Genomic DNA, 18,935 nt, shown 5'->3' with positions numbered 1-18,935 from the left:
ATACCGTTTCTAGACCTATTCCTGAAAGATCACCTGTTCTGAATTCTGAACTCCTAGAACAAATCGCAAACCCTTACCGAATGAGAAACAGATCATGTAAACATACCCTACTATGGAAGTGACTGTCAACCCATACCGATCCCGAAACTGATCCTGAATCTATGCCTATAATGGAATTGTTGATACCTAACCCATAGGCAACCCGTCGGATAAGAGAAGAAAAGAGAACCCATACCAATCATATAAACTGATGCTGCAAGCATACCTGTTCTGCAACTAATCTTGAACTTACACCGGTCTTGGATCTATTTCTGAACGCATACCGATTCCATTACTAATCCACGTCCCACACCGATGATGTAAATGATGGAAAACCCATACCGATCCTGAAATTTAGGAACTGATCTGGAACTGATCTTGACCCCAATCCTAGAGCTGGGTCTTAGTGTGCCCATACCGGCCGTGAGACTGCTCATGAACCTATACCGATTGGGGGACATATCGCAAACCCACATCAGTCCTGGAATTGATATTGAACCCATATCAAGCCTGGAACTTTTCTTGAACTCATACCGGTACTGGATCCATTTCTGTCCAGGTTCATTCCGGTTTGTATGACTGATCTCACAGACAGACAGGAATTGCTCCCGGTTCAGAAATGTATCCCAAACCCACATAGACCCACGAATACTGATACTGAATGCATATTGGCCCTGGAACTGAATCCCAAAACTCATATCGGCCCTGGAACTGATCTCATACACCCATACTGTACCGTAAATCGTACCATCGACATGCAACACAATTCAAAGCGTGTCGCAGTTGAAGCTGAATTGGAATTGGAATTGGGGCCTTGCAAGCTACAAAGCTGGATTATGGACATTAGTTTAAAGAAGCATATAAGGATCAAGAAACACTGTGACAAACTCTGCACTACTGCTGAGTACAGCAATTGGAATAATGACCCGTGATGGTTCAGCAACACGTAAAAAAGAAAGAAAAACAATTCAATGTTTTATTTAAATTTGTTTATTTTCTGTCTTTTTGTTTTTCCTCGTTTAAAGTTATGACGAAACGATACATATGTCACCTTGTTGTATTACGCATTTTACCGCTCTCTGTGTACTGTTCTGCTTCACTGCTGCTTCTTCTCTTCTATGTATTCCATCTAATCTTCCCTTCCGTCGCCTTCCTTAACAGTAACTGTTTTGCTTTGTGTGTGTGTGTGTGTTTTTGTGTGTCTTTGTTATGTTGTTTTTGTGCTTATAATATCCATTTGCTTTGTATGGGTTTTTGCTAATCTTTTTTTTTTTCGTTACTTTTACTTGTTTTATGTTGTGTTTTCTGTGGTTGTTTTTTCTTCTTCTTTCTTCTTCTTTTTTTCATCTTACTCCCCCTCCTTGTCACAGTTCTACAATTTTCGTTCATATTAAAATGTCCTAACACAGTACACAAAGTGGTTTTAGTGGAAAATTAATCTCATGCTATGTTGCTTCTTCTGTTTTGCTTCTGTTTGTGTTATCACTATCAAAACAAAACCCAATGCACTGGAACAATATAAATATGTTTTGTGTTTCTTTTTGTTTCTTATTTATTTATTTTTGCTATAGTTTTGTTGTTGTTTTTTTTTTGCTTTCGTTTTCGTTTTGTTACCGCTGAAGCTTAAGTTTATGCATTACACGCATCGTTTATTCTCGGTTGTGTTCCTTTCTCTTTGCTCTAGTAGTTGCGAACGCTTGATTCGAATCGATGTTCCTGTCCCTTTTAATCCAGTTTTTCCTTTCTTTTTTGCCTGCCTATCATCATCATGCAGCTATAGTTCGCTCTATGTTCGAATCTGACTTTCTTTTGCTCGGTTTTGGACATTGCTTTCTGGGGGGGGGGAGTACCACATGCTTCTTGTTGCCTCTTGCAGCTATAGTATAGTTTGCATTTCACAATTCACAGACGCTCTTGAGATTATACTTGACTTATATTACCGTGTTTTCTTTCTCTTTCTTCTCTCTTCTCTAGCCACTTGCATTGTTTGTGCAAGGAAACGGTGGCGCACGCTTCGCTAGCCTTTTTCTCCATCTACTGCGGTGTTCTGCTGATCTGTTGTTTGTGTGCCTGTGTGTGTCTGTGTGTGTTCGTCTGTACGATCGCGTAAGTAGTTAATTTTATTTTATAAATATATTTTAACTAGTGGCATTCTGATGGCTATGGCCCGGTTTTTGTTGTTTTTTTTTTGTTTGTTTTTGGATAAAAGTTTTGCTATAACCATTTGTGTAACGGTGGTGGACCGACGGAAAATACCAGCTTAAGGCTTATGTTGTTGTTGTTTTTTTTCGTTCTTTCTTTCATTCTTTCCTTCCTTTTCTCGTGCTCTGTTTTGCTTCGTACTGTGTTGTGTTGCGTTAGTATTTCTATGTATATATTTATAGTTTTGTTTGTGTTTTTTGTTTCACTACTTACGTTTGTCGGGGAAGAGGGGGGGGGGGGGGGTGGTTGGGGGTTGTGTTTCTGTTTAGCAAGAGTTTGGTAATAAAAACTGGAATATGTATGCAATTTGATTTTTTACTGTTTCTATCGTCTCTATCGCTGTGTTTTTTTCCTCACCTACTAATGCTTGATTATAATCTTCGCGAGTAGAACTCGGGTCTATAATACTCGGTCAGTGAGCGTAACTTTGATAACAGAAATCAAAACCCAGCAAGAAGGGGTTTCATCACCCTTTACCCTTATGATCCCCGCTTAGTCCCCGCTGTGTGTGTGTGTGTCGCGAAAATTGAGCTTGAGTGCGGCCACCAGCACGGACACTTCCACCTTACATTGTGTACGGTTGTGACGCGTGATAGCCAGAATTAGGGGGTTTGATTTTTCGAATTTTGTGTAACACAGTGCGTGTTGTTCGTTATCGGACTCTCACAGGCGATAGAACAGGATGTGTGTTTGTGTGGATTGGTTTGTGTGCCCTGTTTACGGATCGATTTGCGAAAAAAAAACAAACAACCTAAAACAGGTTTATGTCTATTTACAAACTCTTGTGTTCAACGCTCTTGTGACCTTTTCTGTGTTGTATGGATGTATGCCTGTGTAGTGTATGTATCTGTTTACCGTGTACCGATTTATGTTAGTTTGTTTCGCCACTCCAGTTTCGCCAGTTATTTTTTGTTTGTCTATTAGTTTTCTAGTTTTGCTCCGTTATCTTCTGTTCTGTTCCACATATTTTCACAGCTCTGTGCGCAAACTGAATCAATGCTGCCTGCGGTCATCAGCTACCTCCATTCCCCATTCACCTGTGTGCTTTTTTTGTTTGTTTGTTTGTTTAAGATATTACATTTCTATATAAAAAATTTATATTTATTTAGAATTTTTCTTGTGTTTTTTTAATCTCCTCATTTTATGTTTCCAGTTTCATATATATATAATTGTATATATATAATATTTCCTCGTACATTAGGTTTTGCTGTGTTCATACTTTGCTGTTTTATATGTATATAATTATTTCTCCTCTGAATTGTTGTTCAATAACGCTCGCTACACACCCTGGAAGGTACACGGCAAGCCTTTTAATTCAGAGAGGAAAAAAAAAAATTCAGTGCTACTTAACTTTCTGATGTTGTTTGCATCTCTACTTATATACGTTTTTTTTTGTTGCTTCACAGGAGCAATGCTGCTTCCAGTGTTTGTGTTGTTTATTTACTGCTTTTTTGTTTTCTTTTGTTTTCTTTTGTTTTTTTTCTTCTCTTTGTTTCACTAATACATTAGAATACAGCGAGTATTTAACACATACTTACACATTTTGCTGTTTGCTTTGATCAGTTTTCACTACAATTTGCTTTGTTGCTTTTTGTTTTGTTTTTTTTTTCTTCTTTCTTTCGTGTAGTTGTTCATTTTTGGTTTTTATGCTACTCGTTTTTGTCCCCTAAGTAACATTTAACTTTTTTTTTCGTTTTTTTATCTCTTTTTTTTGAGTTCGACTTCGAGAATCACTGCCTTGTGTGTGTGTGTGTGTGTGTAAGAGTGTGTGTTGGTACAGTTTTTTATACGCACACACACACACCGAGATCAATCACATTGTTGTGGGCCTGGTTTTGTCTTTCTTGTTTTGATTTGGTAGCTATTTTTGTGTTCTACTGGGGCTAACGAGGGAGTTAGTTTGTGGGAGGTGGGGTTTGAGTTAGTGGTAGTGAGAGTGGAAAGGAAACTGTAGCGTTGGGCATTTTGCTTAACGGGATGAATGTTGCAAGAGAGTGAAGGAAGTGGAATGAAATGAAAAACAAAATCAAGTGCGTTAAATCTGCATCTGTGGTGCCTTTCTAAGCGATTGATTTTTCATCTTTACCCGCCAACGTTGGTGCAGAGTAGAGTTACTTGGTAGAGTTTTGTATTTGTGACTTTTGGGAAGAACGAAACACTATTCTAAGCAAAGAACGTTGCCATCTTGTAGGATGCAATCCCATTTTATGTGTGTGGTTTTGCGCAAAATGATCTATTTGACCAATATCGTTCAACTGTGTTGGGACCGCCTGACTCAAACGCGGTGTTAGTAGTAGTAGTAGTAGTAGTAGTGGTAGCAGTTGTAGAATTAGTAGCGAGCAGCGATCAATTAACGCTTCTACTATTGGAGGAGTCCCACTCACTAGTAAGGAAGGGAGCTCGGTGTACGCTATCTCGGCGAATGGATCGAACCATTGTTTGCACTACTACACATGTACAATTCGAATTTCATAAGTGCGCTCACGTTGTTTGCTTTTGCTGGTGATTAGTTATTTTTTAGTGTGTTCTTTTGTTGTTGTTGCTGTTGAATGTTTTTTTATATTAACTTTTTTGCGTTTTGTGTGTGTGTTTACTTTAGTTTACTCATTTCGATTTACCTATTATATCTTGCCTAATATAATGGCCATCGTTCTTTCGTCCTGCCATCGTGGTGCCATCATAAGGACGAGCTTGTTCACGCGTTTACCGATACCGATAGTGCGAAAGTTTTCCCGTTTATTACTTTGATTATTACAGTTTTTAATTTCCTGTTGTTTTTTTGCTTCTTCTTTTTTGCTTCGCTAGCCAGTATAAGGTATTTTAAAATGCTCTAAACGTGAAAAGTGTTGTGTGTGTGTGTGTGTGTGCTCATACTAATGTGTTAAGAGGGGTGTGTGTGTGTGTACCGTTTTTTCCGCTTACAACTATAGTGTAGTGTGTGTGTGTGTGTGGTTACCGTAAAATTGGGAACATACTAAATATTGTGTTAAATATGTTTTTGTTTAGTCGCGCTTTCTATCCCCACAAAACCATACGTAACAGTTTTATAGTGTGCATGTGTGAGTGTGTTTGTATTAAATTTTCACTACATTTGTACACCCACTTGTCGTACGCGGTTCGCGTGATAGAGGGCGGGTTTGCATTCCCCTTGCATGCATCGCCCGGTGTACAGATTCGCTTACATAATTGAGCAGTTCGTTCCACCGGGGTTCCGGTACCCGGAGTTCCGGAGAAGGGCAGCGGCAGGACAACTTACTAAACTTACTACTTACTACTACTGAATCCCGCTCTTCCTGTTCCGCCGTTGGAAAAGACACATTCTTCTACAGATATATCTAGCAGCACTAGGTGTAATTTCATAATTCTCTTTTGCTTTGTTTTTGTCTTTTTGTTGTTGAATACATTATTCTATTTATCTCTTCTTTTTTCTTCTTAAATAGTTTTTGTTCGTTTTTTTTAATTCACTTTTTTTCTGTTCATTAAATGGAGCATTACCCTACTATGTATGGTCATTCTTCTAAGTGTTGAGTGTGTGTTTGTGTAACATTTATATAAGTCATTTTCATCTACATAGAAGCAATGCACTGGAACATAAAACGGGAAAGTGTCCTTAGTAAATGTTCTAAAATTGATATAAAATGTCGTGTTGCAAATAGAACCGATAGTAAAAAGAACCATCAGCGCAAATGGGGATAAAAGAAATGAATGTGGAAACAAAACAAAAAATAGGGTGCTCAACAATAAGCGGATTGGTTGTGAACCGTCAAGCGGATACTTGCAAGTATTGCCAGTTAGCGAATGTTTACTTTTATAAGATAAAAACACGATCAACAGTTTTGGTTTGTTTCTACTGAGAATTAGTAACTGGTAGTGTTTGCTTAATTTAGTGTACTTTTTCCTCTCTTTCTCTCTTTCTATCTCTCTTTCTATCTCTATCTTCTTTTCTTTCTTCCATCAATGTTGCATACTTTGTTGCTTCCTTTTTTGTTTTGCTTCTATTATATAAATTTAGAATTTTAAATACTCGTCCCCGCGCGAGCAAAGTGAATTCGTTTGCTCGTTCTATGCTCAACCCGGCGGCATTGAATAAGTGCAACAACGTATCGTGTGTGGTGGCGTATGCTGGATTTGGAGCTTTAATTTAACTGCTCCTTTTCCGCTTGTATCGATGCATTCTATTCAATGTTTTGTTTTTTTTTTGTTGGTTCTATCTTGCCTAGTTATGCTTATCTAGTTTCCCCCCCCCCCCCCCCATCCATTTTCGTATGTGCTTTGGTTTTGTTTCTTACTATTTAGCATTTTGCGACACACGTTCCCCGTTGTTTTCGTATCTCCGGCCGGAACGCCGCTCTCGTGTAGTTGTGGAAGTTCTGGAACGATAGTTTGTTTGTTTTTTTTTTTTGGTTTTTTTTACACATGCCACCTGACAGACGCTGTCATCACATCGCAGTAGCCTTGGCTTACTAGTTTCTTACCCCTAGCGTAACTTTTACATCCTCTCTCTCTCTCTCTGTCGATCTCTGTGCCGTGGTTATTCCTAATGGTTGGCTTACTTTTACCAATGATGGAGTGTGTAAGATGGGTGACAAACAAACGGGAAAACCGGGAAACTGTGCAGTGAGTGTTTGTGTTATGCTGCTGTTTTGCCACAGTGGCAGTGCCCTGGAACGTTTAACCAGGCTCCAGCAGTAGTCGGGTGTAAACTGAGCGAAGGTTACGCTGGTTACCAAGGGCGACGATTGACTGCTCCGACGATTTGGAGCGAGAGAAAGAGCGGAAAGAGAAGGGATAAAGAGAGCGTGCAAAATGGCCGTGCACTTCCCGTTCTATGGTGATATATCAGCCTACTATTACTACTACTACTATGTACTAGCTAGACAACTAGCGCGTCAACATTGGGAAAGTGGGAAATGTAAAATGATCCACAATCAGCTCCTACTGTGCAATTGCTTTGGTTTGGGAGGGAGGACGTGGTTTGATTCCGTTTCAGATGATGAGAACAAAAGTGAAGAAAAAAATAACAACAAAACAACGAAATTAGCTTTAGTATGAAAAAAAAACAATCTATTTTCCTTTTTTTCCAATCAATCTGACAGTTTGGTTTGGTTTTGTTTTTTTTTGTTTCTGCAGTTAACGGTTTGCATTTTCTTTTCCGTTTTTTTGTTGCTTTGCTTTGTTTGTGTTACGTTTGCAATTACGTTTGGTTACAACGAGTTTCTCTTACTAATGTGTGTATAAATGTGTACTTTTTGTTTGTTTGTTTTGCTTGCGCGGTTTCTTCGTTTTCACTGGGGTTTTTGTTGTGGTTGTTTCAGCGTGTACTTTTTTGTTGTGTATTGTGTGTGTGTGTGTGAGTTGTGTTGTGTTCTGTGTGTGTGTGTATGTTTGGGTTGTTTGCTTGTTGGTTTTATCATCTACGCAATTTTTCAAGAGCAAGTAATGAAGTATAATGGCGCGCGGGCATGCGAATTCACTTTTCGCAAAACACCCCCCAACTCTTGAAGGCCGAAACAACCGAAGCAAGTAATAGTAGTAGTGGTAGTAGTAGTAGTAGTAGTAGTAATAGTAGTGGTAGTAGTAGTGGTAGTAGTAGTGATAGTACAAGTACACTAGTACACTCTGGTGTCGTTCGTGTGGAAGGTTTACTTTCTTTTCTGTGTGTGTGTTTTTTATGTTATGTGTTTGTGAGTGTGTTATGTGTCACTGTGTTAGTGGTTTTTGTTTTCGCTGCCAAAAACCTTCGAAACTATCGCGCGCGCTCGTGTGTGTGTTGTGTTTTTCTTTTTCTCTTTAACGGGGTTAAGTGAATTGGTATCGGGTGCCGAATAGTCAATGTCTACGTATGTATTTAATTAGTTTAATTAGAGTTTTCTTTTCCTCCTCGTCCATTTTTTTCTTCTCCTCACTTTTTCTTCTCTTTTCGTTTTTCTTTCTCTCTCTCGCTTGTTTTGCTTCTTTTGTTTTCTCTTATGGGCTGGTATGTTCTTACTGTTTTTGTTTTGGTTTTTACTTCTACTTTCCCATCTGTTGCTTGCTGTTCGTCCCCTGTTTCTTCTTGTTTGCTTCTTTTCATTTTTGCTCTCTCTCTCTCTCTGTATCGCGTGCTTCGCTCTAACAAACCCCTATAGGAGATAGAATAACTATAAAATTTCGGAAACAACAACTTTTGTAATCACGTTTTTTAGTTTTGACTCGCTTTTTTTTGTTTGTTTGTTTGTTTGTTTTGCTCTTATAACCACGTTATGATAGAGTTGCTCTTTTTCGCGTTTTCATTTGAACTACTTTCTGTGGCTTGCTTACTTGCCTGTGTTCTCTGTGGGTGTGTGTGTGTGTGAGTGTTTTTTTTCATGTCCTCTTATAGGTTATGCACGAAAGAGAGAGATAGAGAGGATGGGGGTCTATGTGTGTGTGTGTGTGTGTGTATATACGTGAACAGGTGTGAAAAGGGTGCAACGCAGCGTTATGTGGTGGTGAATCGTTTTTTTTTGTTGGTTGTAATACCTTTCGCTATTGACGCTTAGTTTAGAGCTTCCATTTCGCTAATAGAATCAACTTATCCTAAACCGAACCCACACACACACACGCACACGCACACCTACTAGCTGGGGGTGAGGGTTTGGGGGCTCCACATTGCCACACATGCCACACACGCGGGTGGATGAGGAAGGGTGAAATGAACGGAGCAGAGTAACCTAATTCGAGTTCTAATGCATGTTCGCTACTAGGGCGTTCGTCGTCTACTCTTAGCATATCCTTCTTCTGATACCGAAAACAAAAAAACGAGCCACGGGCCGAAAGCTAAACATAGAAAAGCTGGCCTCGCTTCGGTTGGTGAGTGGATGATTTTGGCAAAATCGGGATGGGAGATGGTGCATTGGTTTTTGTTCAGTTGCAATTCATTTCGTTCGCCCTCGACTAAGATACGTCCTTGGAAGCATTTCTCGATCCCCCGTGGTTGGGGACGTGGTTCGAACCAGTGGGTGCGTGCTGTGCCTTGAGCATTAGACTCGGTTGAACCATTGAACACACACAGGGACACGACTAATTCTTAATTAATTCGGCTTAATTCGACTAACAATCTAACTGTGGGTGGCTGTGTGTATGAAAATAAAGACGTGACAAGGAGAGATGCATTGTGCGGATTTCTGCTGCCAGCAGTCCGTGGCCGATCCCTAAACTGGAGGGATCAACACACACACAAAAACACACCTGCGCACACAAACCATGAAACCACACTTTCAACAAAAAGGTACATGGAATGAATGAAGGTGGTGGGCGATCGATCGATCGATCGATCAATCAAAAGTTGTAATATATACGAGGTTTTTTTGTCTCTCTTCTTTCTTTCTTTCTTTCTTGCCGTTGTAGTAGCAGTGATAGAGTTAGTAGTTAGTAATTGGTAGTACTAGTAGTAATAAGTGGTTGTAACAAGTAGTGATAAGTTTCTCTGCGTGTGCGTGTGCTTGGCTTTGTGTTAAAAAGTGCAGAGCGCGCGCACACTGTGGAGCACGAGAGCACCACAGCACCAGTGCTCTAAAAGGGCATTCACAGGGCATTTGATGTACTAGGCATGTATGTACTAAAGTGGACAGGTTTTGTGTGTGTGTGCGTGTGTGTTGCGTGCAAGTACAACTAGAAAAGGACCAGGGCTGTATATAAACAGGGGCTGGTAGGTTGGTTGGTGCTGGTTTACGGAGGATGTAAAAAACGGATCGAACGATCGAACGATCGAGTCGAGTCGAGTCGAGAAGAGTCGAGAAGAGTGTGTATGTGTGTGTGTGTGTATGTGCGTGAAGAAATGCTGGTGTGCTATTGGGGTTACCGCAACCAGAATGCTTGATCAGCATATCATATCCGAGGCCGAAAATGAGGCCGGGAAAAAGGTTCTCGATACGCTAAACCGCCGATAGACTCAATAGACGCGACAGACAGCTTATCTGCTACTAACATTACTATCGAGCAATGTCTTTGCCATGCTTCACCGATAGCTTCAAGGGCAAGGGTCAGCCGTCCTGTACGTGTCTGTAAGTGTGGTTTGGTTTTGCAATTGGTGTATTGGAGTGCTGTTTTGCATTACCCTAAACTTCCCTAAACTGAGTGTAGTTGAACAGTTGAAGCAGTTTCGCGCCTGTGGTGGTGGCGTGTGAGTCTCTCAACGGGGAGTTTTTTTTTGTTTATCGATTAAGATAAGGTTGTTGTTGCTGTTGTTGCTCTTCTTCTTTTTCTTCTTCTTGTTGCTGCTGATGCTAGTTTACGGTGTGGTATTTTCGTTTAGCCATTCAAATTGTGGGCTTGTGGTATCGCGCTAGTTGAACAATAAAATCTAGGGTTTTTTGGGGGGGGGGGGGGGGGGAGGGTTTGCTTTTGCCACCTCTTCGCTTTTGCTACTCCTGTGCCTCTGTGCTCTGTCCTCTGTCCGTCTAAGTTAATACTTTCGAGCTGGCTGCACGATCTTCGCCTATTATTTATATATATATACGCGTGTGTGTTTGTCTGTGGGGTTGTGTGGCTGGGTTTCGGTTTCATCCACACCCAGGATTGACGCCCTTTATGGGGGGGCTTTGATACACTCTTCCTTCTTCCTCGATACCACCACCCGCCCCAGGAGGATTCTTTGCATTTTGCATACATACGCACATACATATATACATATGTTTGCAATTTATATAAATCAAATCCTGTCACGTCCTGCCCAGCTTACCGGTTGTTGTTTTTTTCTCGTCTGTGTGTGCGTGTTTTCGTGCAAGTTTTTTTTTCTTCTTCCCCTTAGCTGTCAATTCATCGCTGGCACTGCACTGTTTTGTTTGACTACGTTAAATGTCGTTTTTTTGCTTTGTTAATGTTAAGTTGTTTTTTGTTTTTCTCTGTTACTGCTTTTCCTCATCTTTCTTGGTGTATAAGTATAAAAATCGAACCAAAGCCATAAATATAGGTACAAATTGGATGAGGAGGGAGAGGGTGAAAGTAGGGATTGGGGGGACTGGGGGGACTGGGGGGGAGGGGGGGGGGGGTAAATGGAGATGAAGTCCTTTGAACAGGATTCGCGATGACAGGGATTCTTCGTGACGATATCAAACAGGGACCGAGGAACCATGTTTCGAATGAGGGGAATGAGTTGAAATCGAATGAACTGTGTTTACTATTTTTGTTAATTTTCTCTCTCTCTCTCTTTCTCTATCTCTATCGTCTTCATCTGTCCGACTGACTGGGGCGGGGAGAGGGGAAGGGGGCGTTGTAGCGCGATTCTGCCTAAACCTATCATTCTGGTGGCGCTTACGCTTCCCGTACTTCATTCGCCCCGCGGAATTCGCTTCGACCATCGTGATGGGTTTGAGAGCATCGTCTTGGCTGCCGGCTTCGCTTCCGCTAGGATCGCTTCCGTCGCGGGCGCTCGGGGGCTGTCTGGTCTCTGGAAGGGGTTTTTTTTTTGTTTTGTTCGGCGCAGGCTGCCGCCGTATCACGGATCGGATTTACTTCTCCTCGCCCAGCAGCACCAGATCGTCGGCCACGACGTCGCTGACGTGCAGGTAGATGATCCAGTACATCAGATTGAAGCAGACGAAGCACACCGGAAACACGATGCGCGAGTACTTGTCGATATCTGACGGTGTGATGCCGAGCAGCTTGTTGATATCCTGCGGGAGTGGGAAGAGAAAGATAACAAAAATCAATTAAAATCACTTAAAGGAAATAGCAGCTGCTACAATACGTCCTCTTCAGTGTAAATTTACTCATTTGTATGACTGCTTTGTGAGTAGTAATGGAAAAAATGAAGTTTTTTTTCGGAATCGATTCCGGCTAGCTCCGCAGTTTGCTGGAATCGATTCCGGATAGTAGGTCTGGGATCAGTTTCCGTAATCGGCTCCGGAATCGGAATCGACTCCGGAATTGGTTCCGGAATCGATTCCGGAATTGGTTCCGGAATCGGATCCATAATTGATTCCGGAATTGGCTCCGGAGTCAACTACGGAATCGGTTCCGGAGTCAACTCCGCAATCGGCTCTCGAGTCAGCTCAGGAATCGGATCTGGAGTCAACTTCGGAAACGGCTCCGGAATCGGCTCCGGAATTGGTATCGACTCCGGGATTGGTTCCGGAACTGGCTTCATGATTGATTCCGGAATCGACTCCGGAGTCAACTCTAGAATCGGCTCCGGAGTCAACTTCGGAATCTGCTCCGGAATCGGCTCCGGAATCGGCTCCGGAATCGGCTCCGGAATTGGCTCCGGAATCGGCTCCGGAATCGGCTCCGGAATCGGCTCCGGAATCGGAGTCGATTCGAGCATCGGAATCGGCTCCAGAATTGATTCCGAATACGGAATCGGAATCGGGTAGGTCCGATTCCGAGCTCCCACCACTATTTGCGAGCTCTGCCGAATGGACCTACCTTGCCGGGGTGTATCAGATGCTGGGGTGCTGCCGATTCCTCGTCCGGGCCGCCACCGCCACCGCCGGGCGGTCCGCCCGGTGGTGGACCGCCGCCGCCCGGCTGCCCGCCGCCCCGACCGCCGTTGATCGTGTTCTCGAGCGTGCCGCCCTTCGAGTGGGCCTTCGGGTCGTGCACCTTGAACCGGACCTCCTGGAACAGCGGCCCGACGATGGAGCAGCCGCGCGAACCCATGTTCGGCGGCACGTTCTGCATCGTGCCGCTCCGGCTGCCCATCTGCTGCTTCGGCGTGTGCTGGTGCGTGTGGCTGTGCCCGTGACCGTGACCGTGGCTGTGGTCGCTCGCCACCGGGGGCGGCGGCGGCGGATGGTTCGCGTCTGCCTGCTGCTGCTTCTTCTGTTCCGCTATTTTCTGTATTGCCATGAAGCGCTGCTTGCGCATCTGTATCCGCTTAGCCATGTAACCGACCGTGGCGTACTCTGGGGTTTGGGGGGTTGTTTTTTTGAGGTTAGGGGAGAGGGAAGGGGCAAAAAGAAAGAACAATCAGTACAACGGGCAGTGGAACGGTATGTGAGTGAGCGACACGACTACCACTAGAAGTTTACAGCTCTAGAACATCAACACATTGTCACCAGAACGTAAAACAAAAAATTAGGCAAAAGCATCACACGCACACACAAAGGTGGTTAGACAAGTAGATGCAACGGAAGTAGTACAAACAAAATTAAATTATAAGTAAAAAAAACAAAACAAACACACACACACAATCAACACAGAAAGGAAAGAAAAGAGAAGAAAACAAAACAAACAATAAATATAAACAATGAAACAAAACACATCAAATAAACAGTTCGCTAAGTACTTAGACAACACACGAAAACGAAATAAAACACACAACAACAAAAAAAAAAAAGAAGAAGAGGCGATTAAGTTAGTTGCTTGAAGAGACGCGGAGATGTACACGTGAGGCTGTGTTTTGGAGGTTTTGCTCTTTCTTGTTGCACACTGTTGCTTGTTGCCGAAAGGTAAGGAAACCAGTTGTTGCAGTGTTTGAGAAGGACGAAAAAACTCTTTGCACGCGCGCGCACACACACACACACACACACACACACGGGAATCAGTAACAGAAACACACAGTGAGGTGGTATAGGGGTGTGTGTGTGTGTTGGTATGTGGTACCTCACAGCGCCCACGGGATTGAATCCATTCGCGAATCCGACGCACGGGTGAGCAAGTGTGCCGAAGGTGTGCGCTGTGCAAAGGGGGGGCTGGGCTGGGGGGGAGTTGTTGTTGGAGAGCTAGAACTAACACGACAAGAAAAGAAAGAACGGAAAACGAAAACAAAAACCCCCCCCAACAACAAAACAACGAGTGATCCAATACACGCACACACTCGTCCGGACCTACTGTGATGTGTGATGTGAACGATGGGCAAGTGACGAACCGTGAACCTGCCAACCCCGCTCCTCTCCTCACGAGTGTACCAAGAGGGGTGAGATGAGCGATGAGCAAGATGGTGAAACACATGCTATGCTTTCTTTGGCAAGGCATTTGATGCGTTTTTTGTTGCACATTTTAAACAAGTTTACCTTGATTCTTCTCTTACTTGCTTAGTTGAAGAATTAAGCTAAACTTTGATGCCTTGTAAAACACGTGACAGTGAAGTGATGTGCATGAAACCCGAGCCACGCATCTCGTGAGCCGGTGAGCGGTGAAAGAAGAGGAGAAGGAGCAGGAGGAGAAGTGGTGGTTTCACGATGGGTGCGATGGGTTGAAAAAATGGATGCATGAGATGAGAAAATTCGATAAATTCATCAAATTAACTAAAAGTAACGCTATTTGTCACCACCACGTGCCATTATGTTACAGTTTGCGGCTAGTCTGATACTCATTTTGACTCAGTGTGTATGTGTGTTACTGTACAGTTTCAGCGCCGAAGAGAGAAGGGACGAGAGCTTCTTCTCCGTTCGCTGAAAAGGCTGCTTACACAGAGAGAGAGAGAGACAGAGAGAGGGAGACGATATGGAAAACATTTTCCAAAATTTTGCTGCTCATAAGGTTTCTTTTGTTTTGTTTTTGGTTTGCTGTTCTTATCTGCGTGTAATTTCGGCAGGGCAAAAGCGTAAAATGGTAAAATGGCGTTAAGCACTAAGCGACGACGGCCTGCGCGTGCCTGTCATAAGTGAGCTTTTCCATCTTGCTAGCGAAAGGGGCTTTCGCGCGCTTGTTATTGGGCGCCATCGCGTTAGGAAGTAAAGTTTGCTGTCGAATTCGGATCATGGGATGGGATGCAATTTTGTTTTGTAGTTGTTTTGTGGCAGAACGGCCGCAATCGGTAGGTGCCGGTGAAGGTGAGCGGTAGCGCGGTATTGATGATGGATGCGCAACATCTGCTGCGAAAGCAGCCGCACATCGGCTGGGTGGGGGCCTTTGGTATTATTCAATAAATTCATCCAGATCATTCGTTGTGAGGTAGATATCTATTTTTTAAGTTTTTGTAAAGTTAAAGTTTCGTTAGGACGCAAATCCTGCATCGTTGGGCTTACTTAGTAAGACTATTAACTTAGCATGAATATAGTTGTATAAGCAAGTTTTTGGTGTAACTAACGATGATTAAAGTTGTAAATCCAACCGATACATCGTTTCTATCGGTTAGAGTGTTTCACTGTTTTGGTTATGGTTTTGTAGATGAATTTATCGAATTTAGTTGAGCTGAGGCGCATGGTAAACTCAAGATCGTTTTATGGAAAAGTTTCACACAACACAATTGCAACATCATCACGTTGCAGGTGAGATGTGCTGGTACAGTGCTGCGCGGCTGCGATAGGCGTTGTAGAGTGACAGAACAACACAATGTGAAGGCACAGCAGATCAAACACGGTTCTGCACACTGAATGAGAGGCAGAGGAAATGACAAAAAACGGAGGTGCAGGGGCTTGCGCTTAAAGCAAGCTTTGAAAAAATATTTAAAACTTTTTTAAAAGAGAGAGAGAGATAGAGAAAGACTCGTCCTTGCACTCTGGCTGGTGTCATTTTCCATAGAAGCGATCGATTTTTCGCTTCACGGCATACAGGTTCCATATGTATCAAGAAAAAGGAAACGTTTGGTTACTGGGCTAGTAGTAGTGCTAGTGTTTTCCCTACAGCTCACGTGTGTGCTCCGCAGGGGGGTTGGGGGGGGGGGGAGAAGGAAGGGGGCTGGGGCATTTGAAGGGAATTTTTCACTTTCCATCTCCCGGTTCGAGGGGCAGTAGCCGCGGTTGGTTCCGCTTGCCGTTTGGGCGGTTTTCCGTTTCCCTACACAAAAGCTCTCGTACGGTGCTGAATACTGGGTTGTCGTTTGCCGTTGGCCAACGGCCGTCTGCGCCAGCCAGTATCAGCGTCGTGTGCAGCTTTGATGGAAAGTGAAAATTTCCCCTTCATTTTCGCTCCCGCCGACCGCCCGCCCGCCCCCCACCCTCCTGGTTAGTGGGTGGTTAGTGGTTGGTGGAGTAGTATATTCAGTGCGACGCCATTTACACACGACGGCTAGTCGAGGGAGCCGTTTGCTGGGTTTTTCGGGGTAAGTGGTGTACACGTTAACGCACAGCGATGGCACTGTGTATTGGTTGTGGTGGGGGTTGGGGAGAGAGAAGGAGTGAATAAAAGAAAGCAGACAGTAGGAAAGTAATGGGATAGACAAGATAAACAGAAGGAAAATTAAGTACATTTACAAACACATAAGAAAGAGTAAAAAATAATAACTAAAAAAAAGACGTACAAACTACACTAATAAGCATCGTTAAGCTCAAGTAGAAATAAAACGGAAAAAATACTTTAAAAACCGAACTGGAACTGAAGTAAATCAAAGTGACAGGTACGAGACTATTGCGCCCACAGAATGACGCGAAAGAATAAAGCGATAAAAATTGAGTAATAGGGAAAGATATAGAGAGAGTGTTAGCAAAAGCAAGAACAAGTAAAATAATAAAGCAAAACAATATCAAAAGAAATTGGTTGGAGCAAGGACTCGTGTATCTGTCAGAGTAGATAAATACGTAAGGAGAAAAGAAGAAATCGAAAATTCAATAACCAAACAAACCAAAAACGAATGTTCTTAACCGTATGTTAACCGCACGTAGGAGAAGTACAAAACGGAACAATGCAACGAAACTAACAGAGTACAGTCAAACAAACAGTGACAACGGATTACTTAGAGCATAAATATATGTATACAAAGAGGTAGTATTTTTTTTTTGGTTATAATAAGAAAAGTAGTTTTATATACCCAGCAGACTGGCAAATACCATGACGAAGCATGTGCCTAAATATACGTCAATCGATTTTACATAAGATATTTTCGGTAAGGCAGCATTCGTTGACGACATCAGTGTTGTCATTGTCAAGACAGTAGTTACACCTAATGCAACACGTGCTGGTGTAGCATTTCTATTTAGCCAAAATGATACCCACGATATGATTACAATTAATCCGGATGGTATATAGATTTGAATGAGATAATAACCCATCGAACGTACAAACTGTATTTCACATGCTAAACGTGAATAATTTCCTATAAAAAAACAGAAAAGAAGAAGGTAGTAAAGGTTACAGACAATGTTTCGATTAGTATTTTTGCTTTGATTCCTTGCTTTAGTGAGTAGGTAGAGTTATTTAGTTTGTTTTTTTTCCTTATATGCTAGAATGCTAGATGTGAATATATAGTGATGAGAATGGTGCATGAAAGGTGCATGATGTACTGAAGATGATAATGATGATAATGACGGTGATGATTGCAATGAGTGGATGGTGGAACTGATGATTGACAGTAGAAAATTGAGACATGGATGATGGGGAGAGATGATGAGTTTTTTTTTCTTCAAAATCATAAAGCCAAGTAGTTATTGAAACATTCAAAAAAGAGAAAGTAAGAGAGAGAAAGAAAGAGAGAGAGAGAACGTTGATATGATATGAAAGGGTTAAAAAGGGGCAAACACAAAATACTTAAATAGGTTGACTGGCGCAGTATAATGGCACAAGAACAAAGTGTATCAAAGAGTGTAGGAAAGAATGATTTGTAGATAAACGATGTAGTTAATATTTCCTAAGAGGCTTAAGGGCTAGTAAGATAAAAAGAAAACAAAAATTCGTGAGAAAAAAAAAACAAACTGTAGCAACAGCAAAGTCTAAAAGCTATCAAATTGGTTAAAGCGTAACAAGAAAATTAGGTTAAAGTGAGGTGAAAAAGAGCATACACAAGTGAAGATCGGACTAAAACGAAACAATGCAAATGGGTAGAGTACGGAGTGTACCGAACGATTGCACAGGACAAGAGAAAGTAGTAATTAGGAAAATGAAACAGAACAAACGCTTGACAGTATACAAAAGTAATCGTTACCAGTAATTTATTTAGTGATCAAAAAGAGATACAAACAATAGGAACAAAACACAGTAGCTTGTACAGGAGAGAAAAAAAGAGCTAGTGAACGAATCTTTACATCCGAACGAAAACGGTTTGTGTGTTTTTTTTGTCTTCTTCAAACAGTTGTAATGAGTAAAAGCAAAACTTGCAAGATGGTGAAGAATATGGTGAAGAAAAACTTGATACTGGGCAAATTGGAAACGCATAACGTTGTGTGGTGTTGTTGATGCTGGCGGGAGAAGGAAAACAAAAAAAAATCCCTCGATGGCCAGCAAAACTGACCTCCCGCTTGATAATAGAGTTCGATATGATAATGCTACTGCTAGTGGTGTGATGGTTTAGTGGTTAGAGTTATGTCCTAAAACTAAACTTTGCTGATAGAAGATGTAAATGTATACAAAAATGTAAAACAAGAGAACAAAAATGCAACGATTAAAATCTCTTAACACACACTCCCGGGCAGCTTAGAATGCAGCCACGGGTGGGCAAAACATCTCCAACAAGCTTGGGTGTATGGTAAGGACAAACTTAAATCCGCTCATTATCCTTCCTATGCATCACAGAACCAGGCACAGAACAAGAGAAGAGAGAGATAGCAGAGAAAAAATGTTATAAATAACAAATAAAATAACGTTAAAAGATTACTAAACCGCAGCCGCAGGTGAAATAAAGTCAGAGCCAAACCGGTTGTGTGAATGAATTTGGCAGTTTCACTATCCTAGATGCAACATGCAAGTACATTACTTAGCTAGGTTCAATTAGCAATAGGCAGTTTTTCACGTGTGTTAAGCTTGGTTGTTGGTTTCTACAATATTTTACTTTTTTTATCGCTGTGCCTATTTGCTTTTGTTGTATGGGTCTAAATGCATAGTTATGGTAATGTTAGTTGTTGCTGTTCGTTTCATAA

General features: G+C 42.1%; 1 protein-coding gene across 9 annotated transcripts in view; it reads right to left on the bottom strand.

The window, feature by feature from the left end:
- Positions 1–1,013: 1,013 nt before the first annotated feature.
- The window catches only part of LOC1276697 (gamma-aminobutyric acid receptor subunit beta), an 85,551-nt gene continuing 67,629 nt past the window's right edge, over positions 1,014–18,935 (bottom strand). For 8 of the 9 annotated variants that reach the window (XM_316071.5, XM_001688723.2, XM_316070.5 and 5 more), the window contains 3 exons: positions 16,895–17,179; positions 12,628–13,106; positions 1,014–11,876 (listed from right to left, as the gene is read on the bottom strand). In XM_316071.5, the coding sequence (XP_316071.4) occupies positions 11,712–11,876; positions 12,628–13,106; positions 16,895–17,179 (929 nt within the window). In that variant the 3' untranslated portion in view covers positions 1,014–11,711. The remainder of the gene's footprint in view (positions 11,877–12,627; positions 13,107–16,894; positions 17,180–18,935) is intronic. The other variant, XM_061647967.1, reaches the window with a different exon arrangement.

This window comes from Anopheles gambiae, chromosome 2 (genome assembly GCF_943734735.2).
Source record: "Anopheles gambiae chromosome 2, idAnoGambNW_F1_1, whole genome shotgun sequence".
Taxonomy (NCBI): Eukaryota; Metazoa; Arthropoda; class Insecta; order Diptera; family Culicidae; genus Anopheles; species Anopheles gambiae.
Note: the sequence above shows the minus strand (reverse complement) of the source record. Positions and strands in the feature narration are given on the sequence as shown.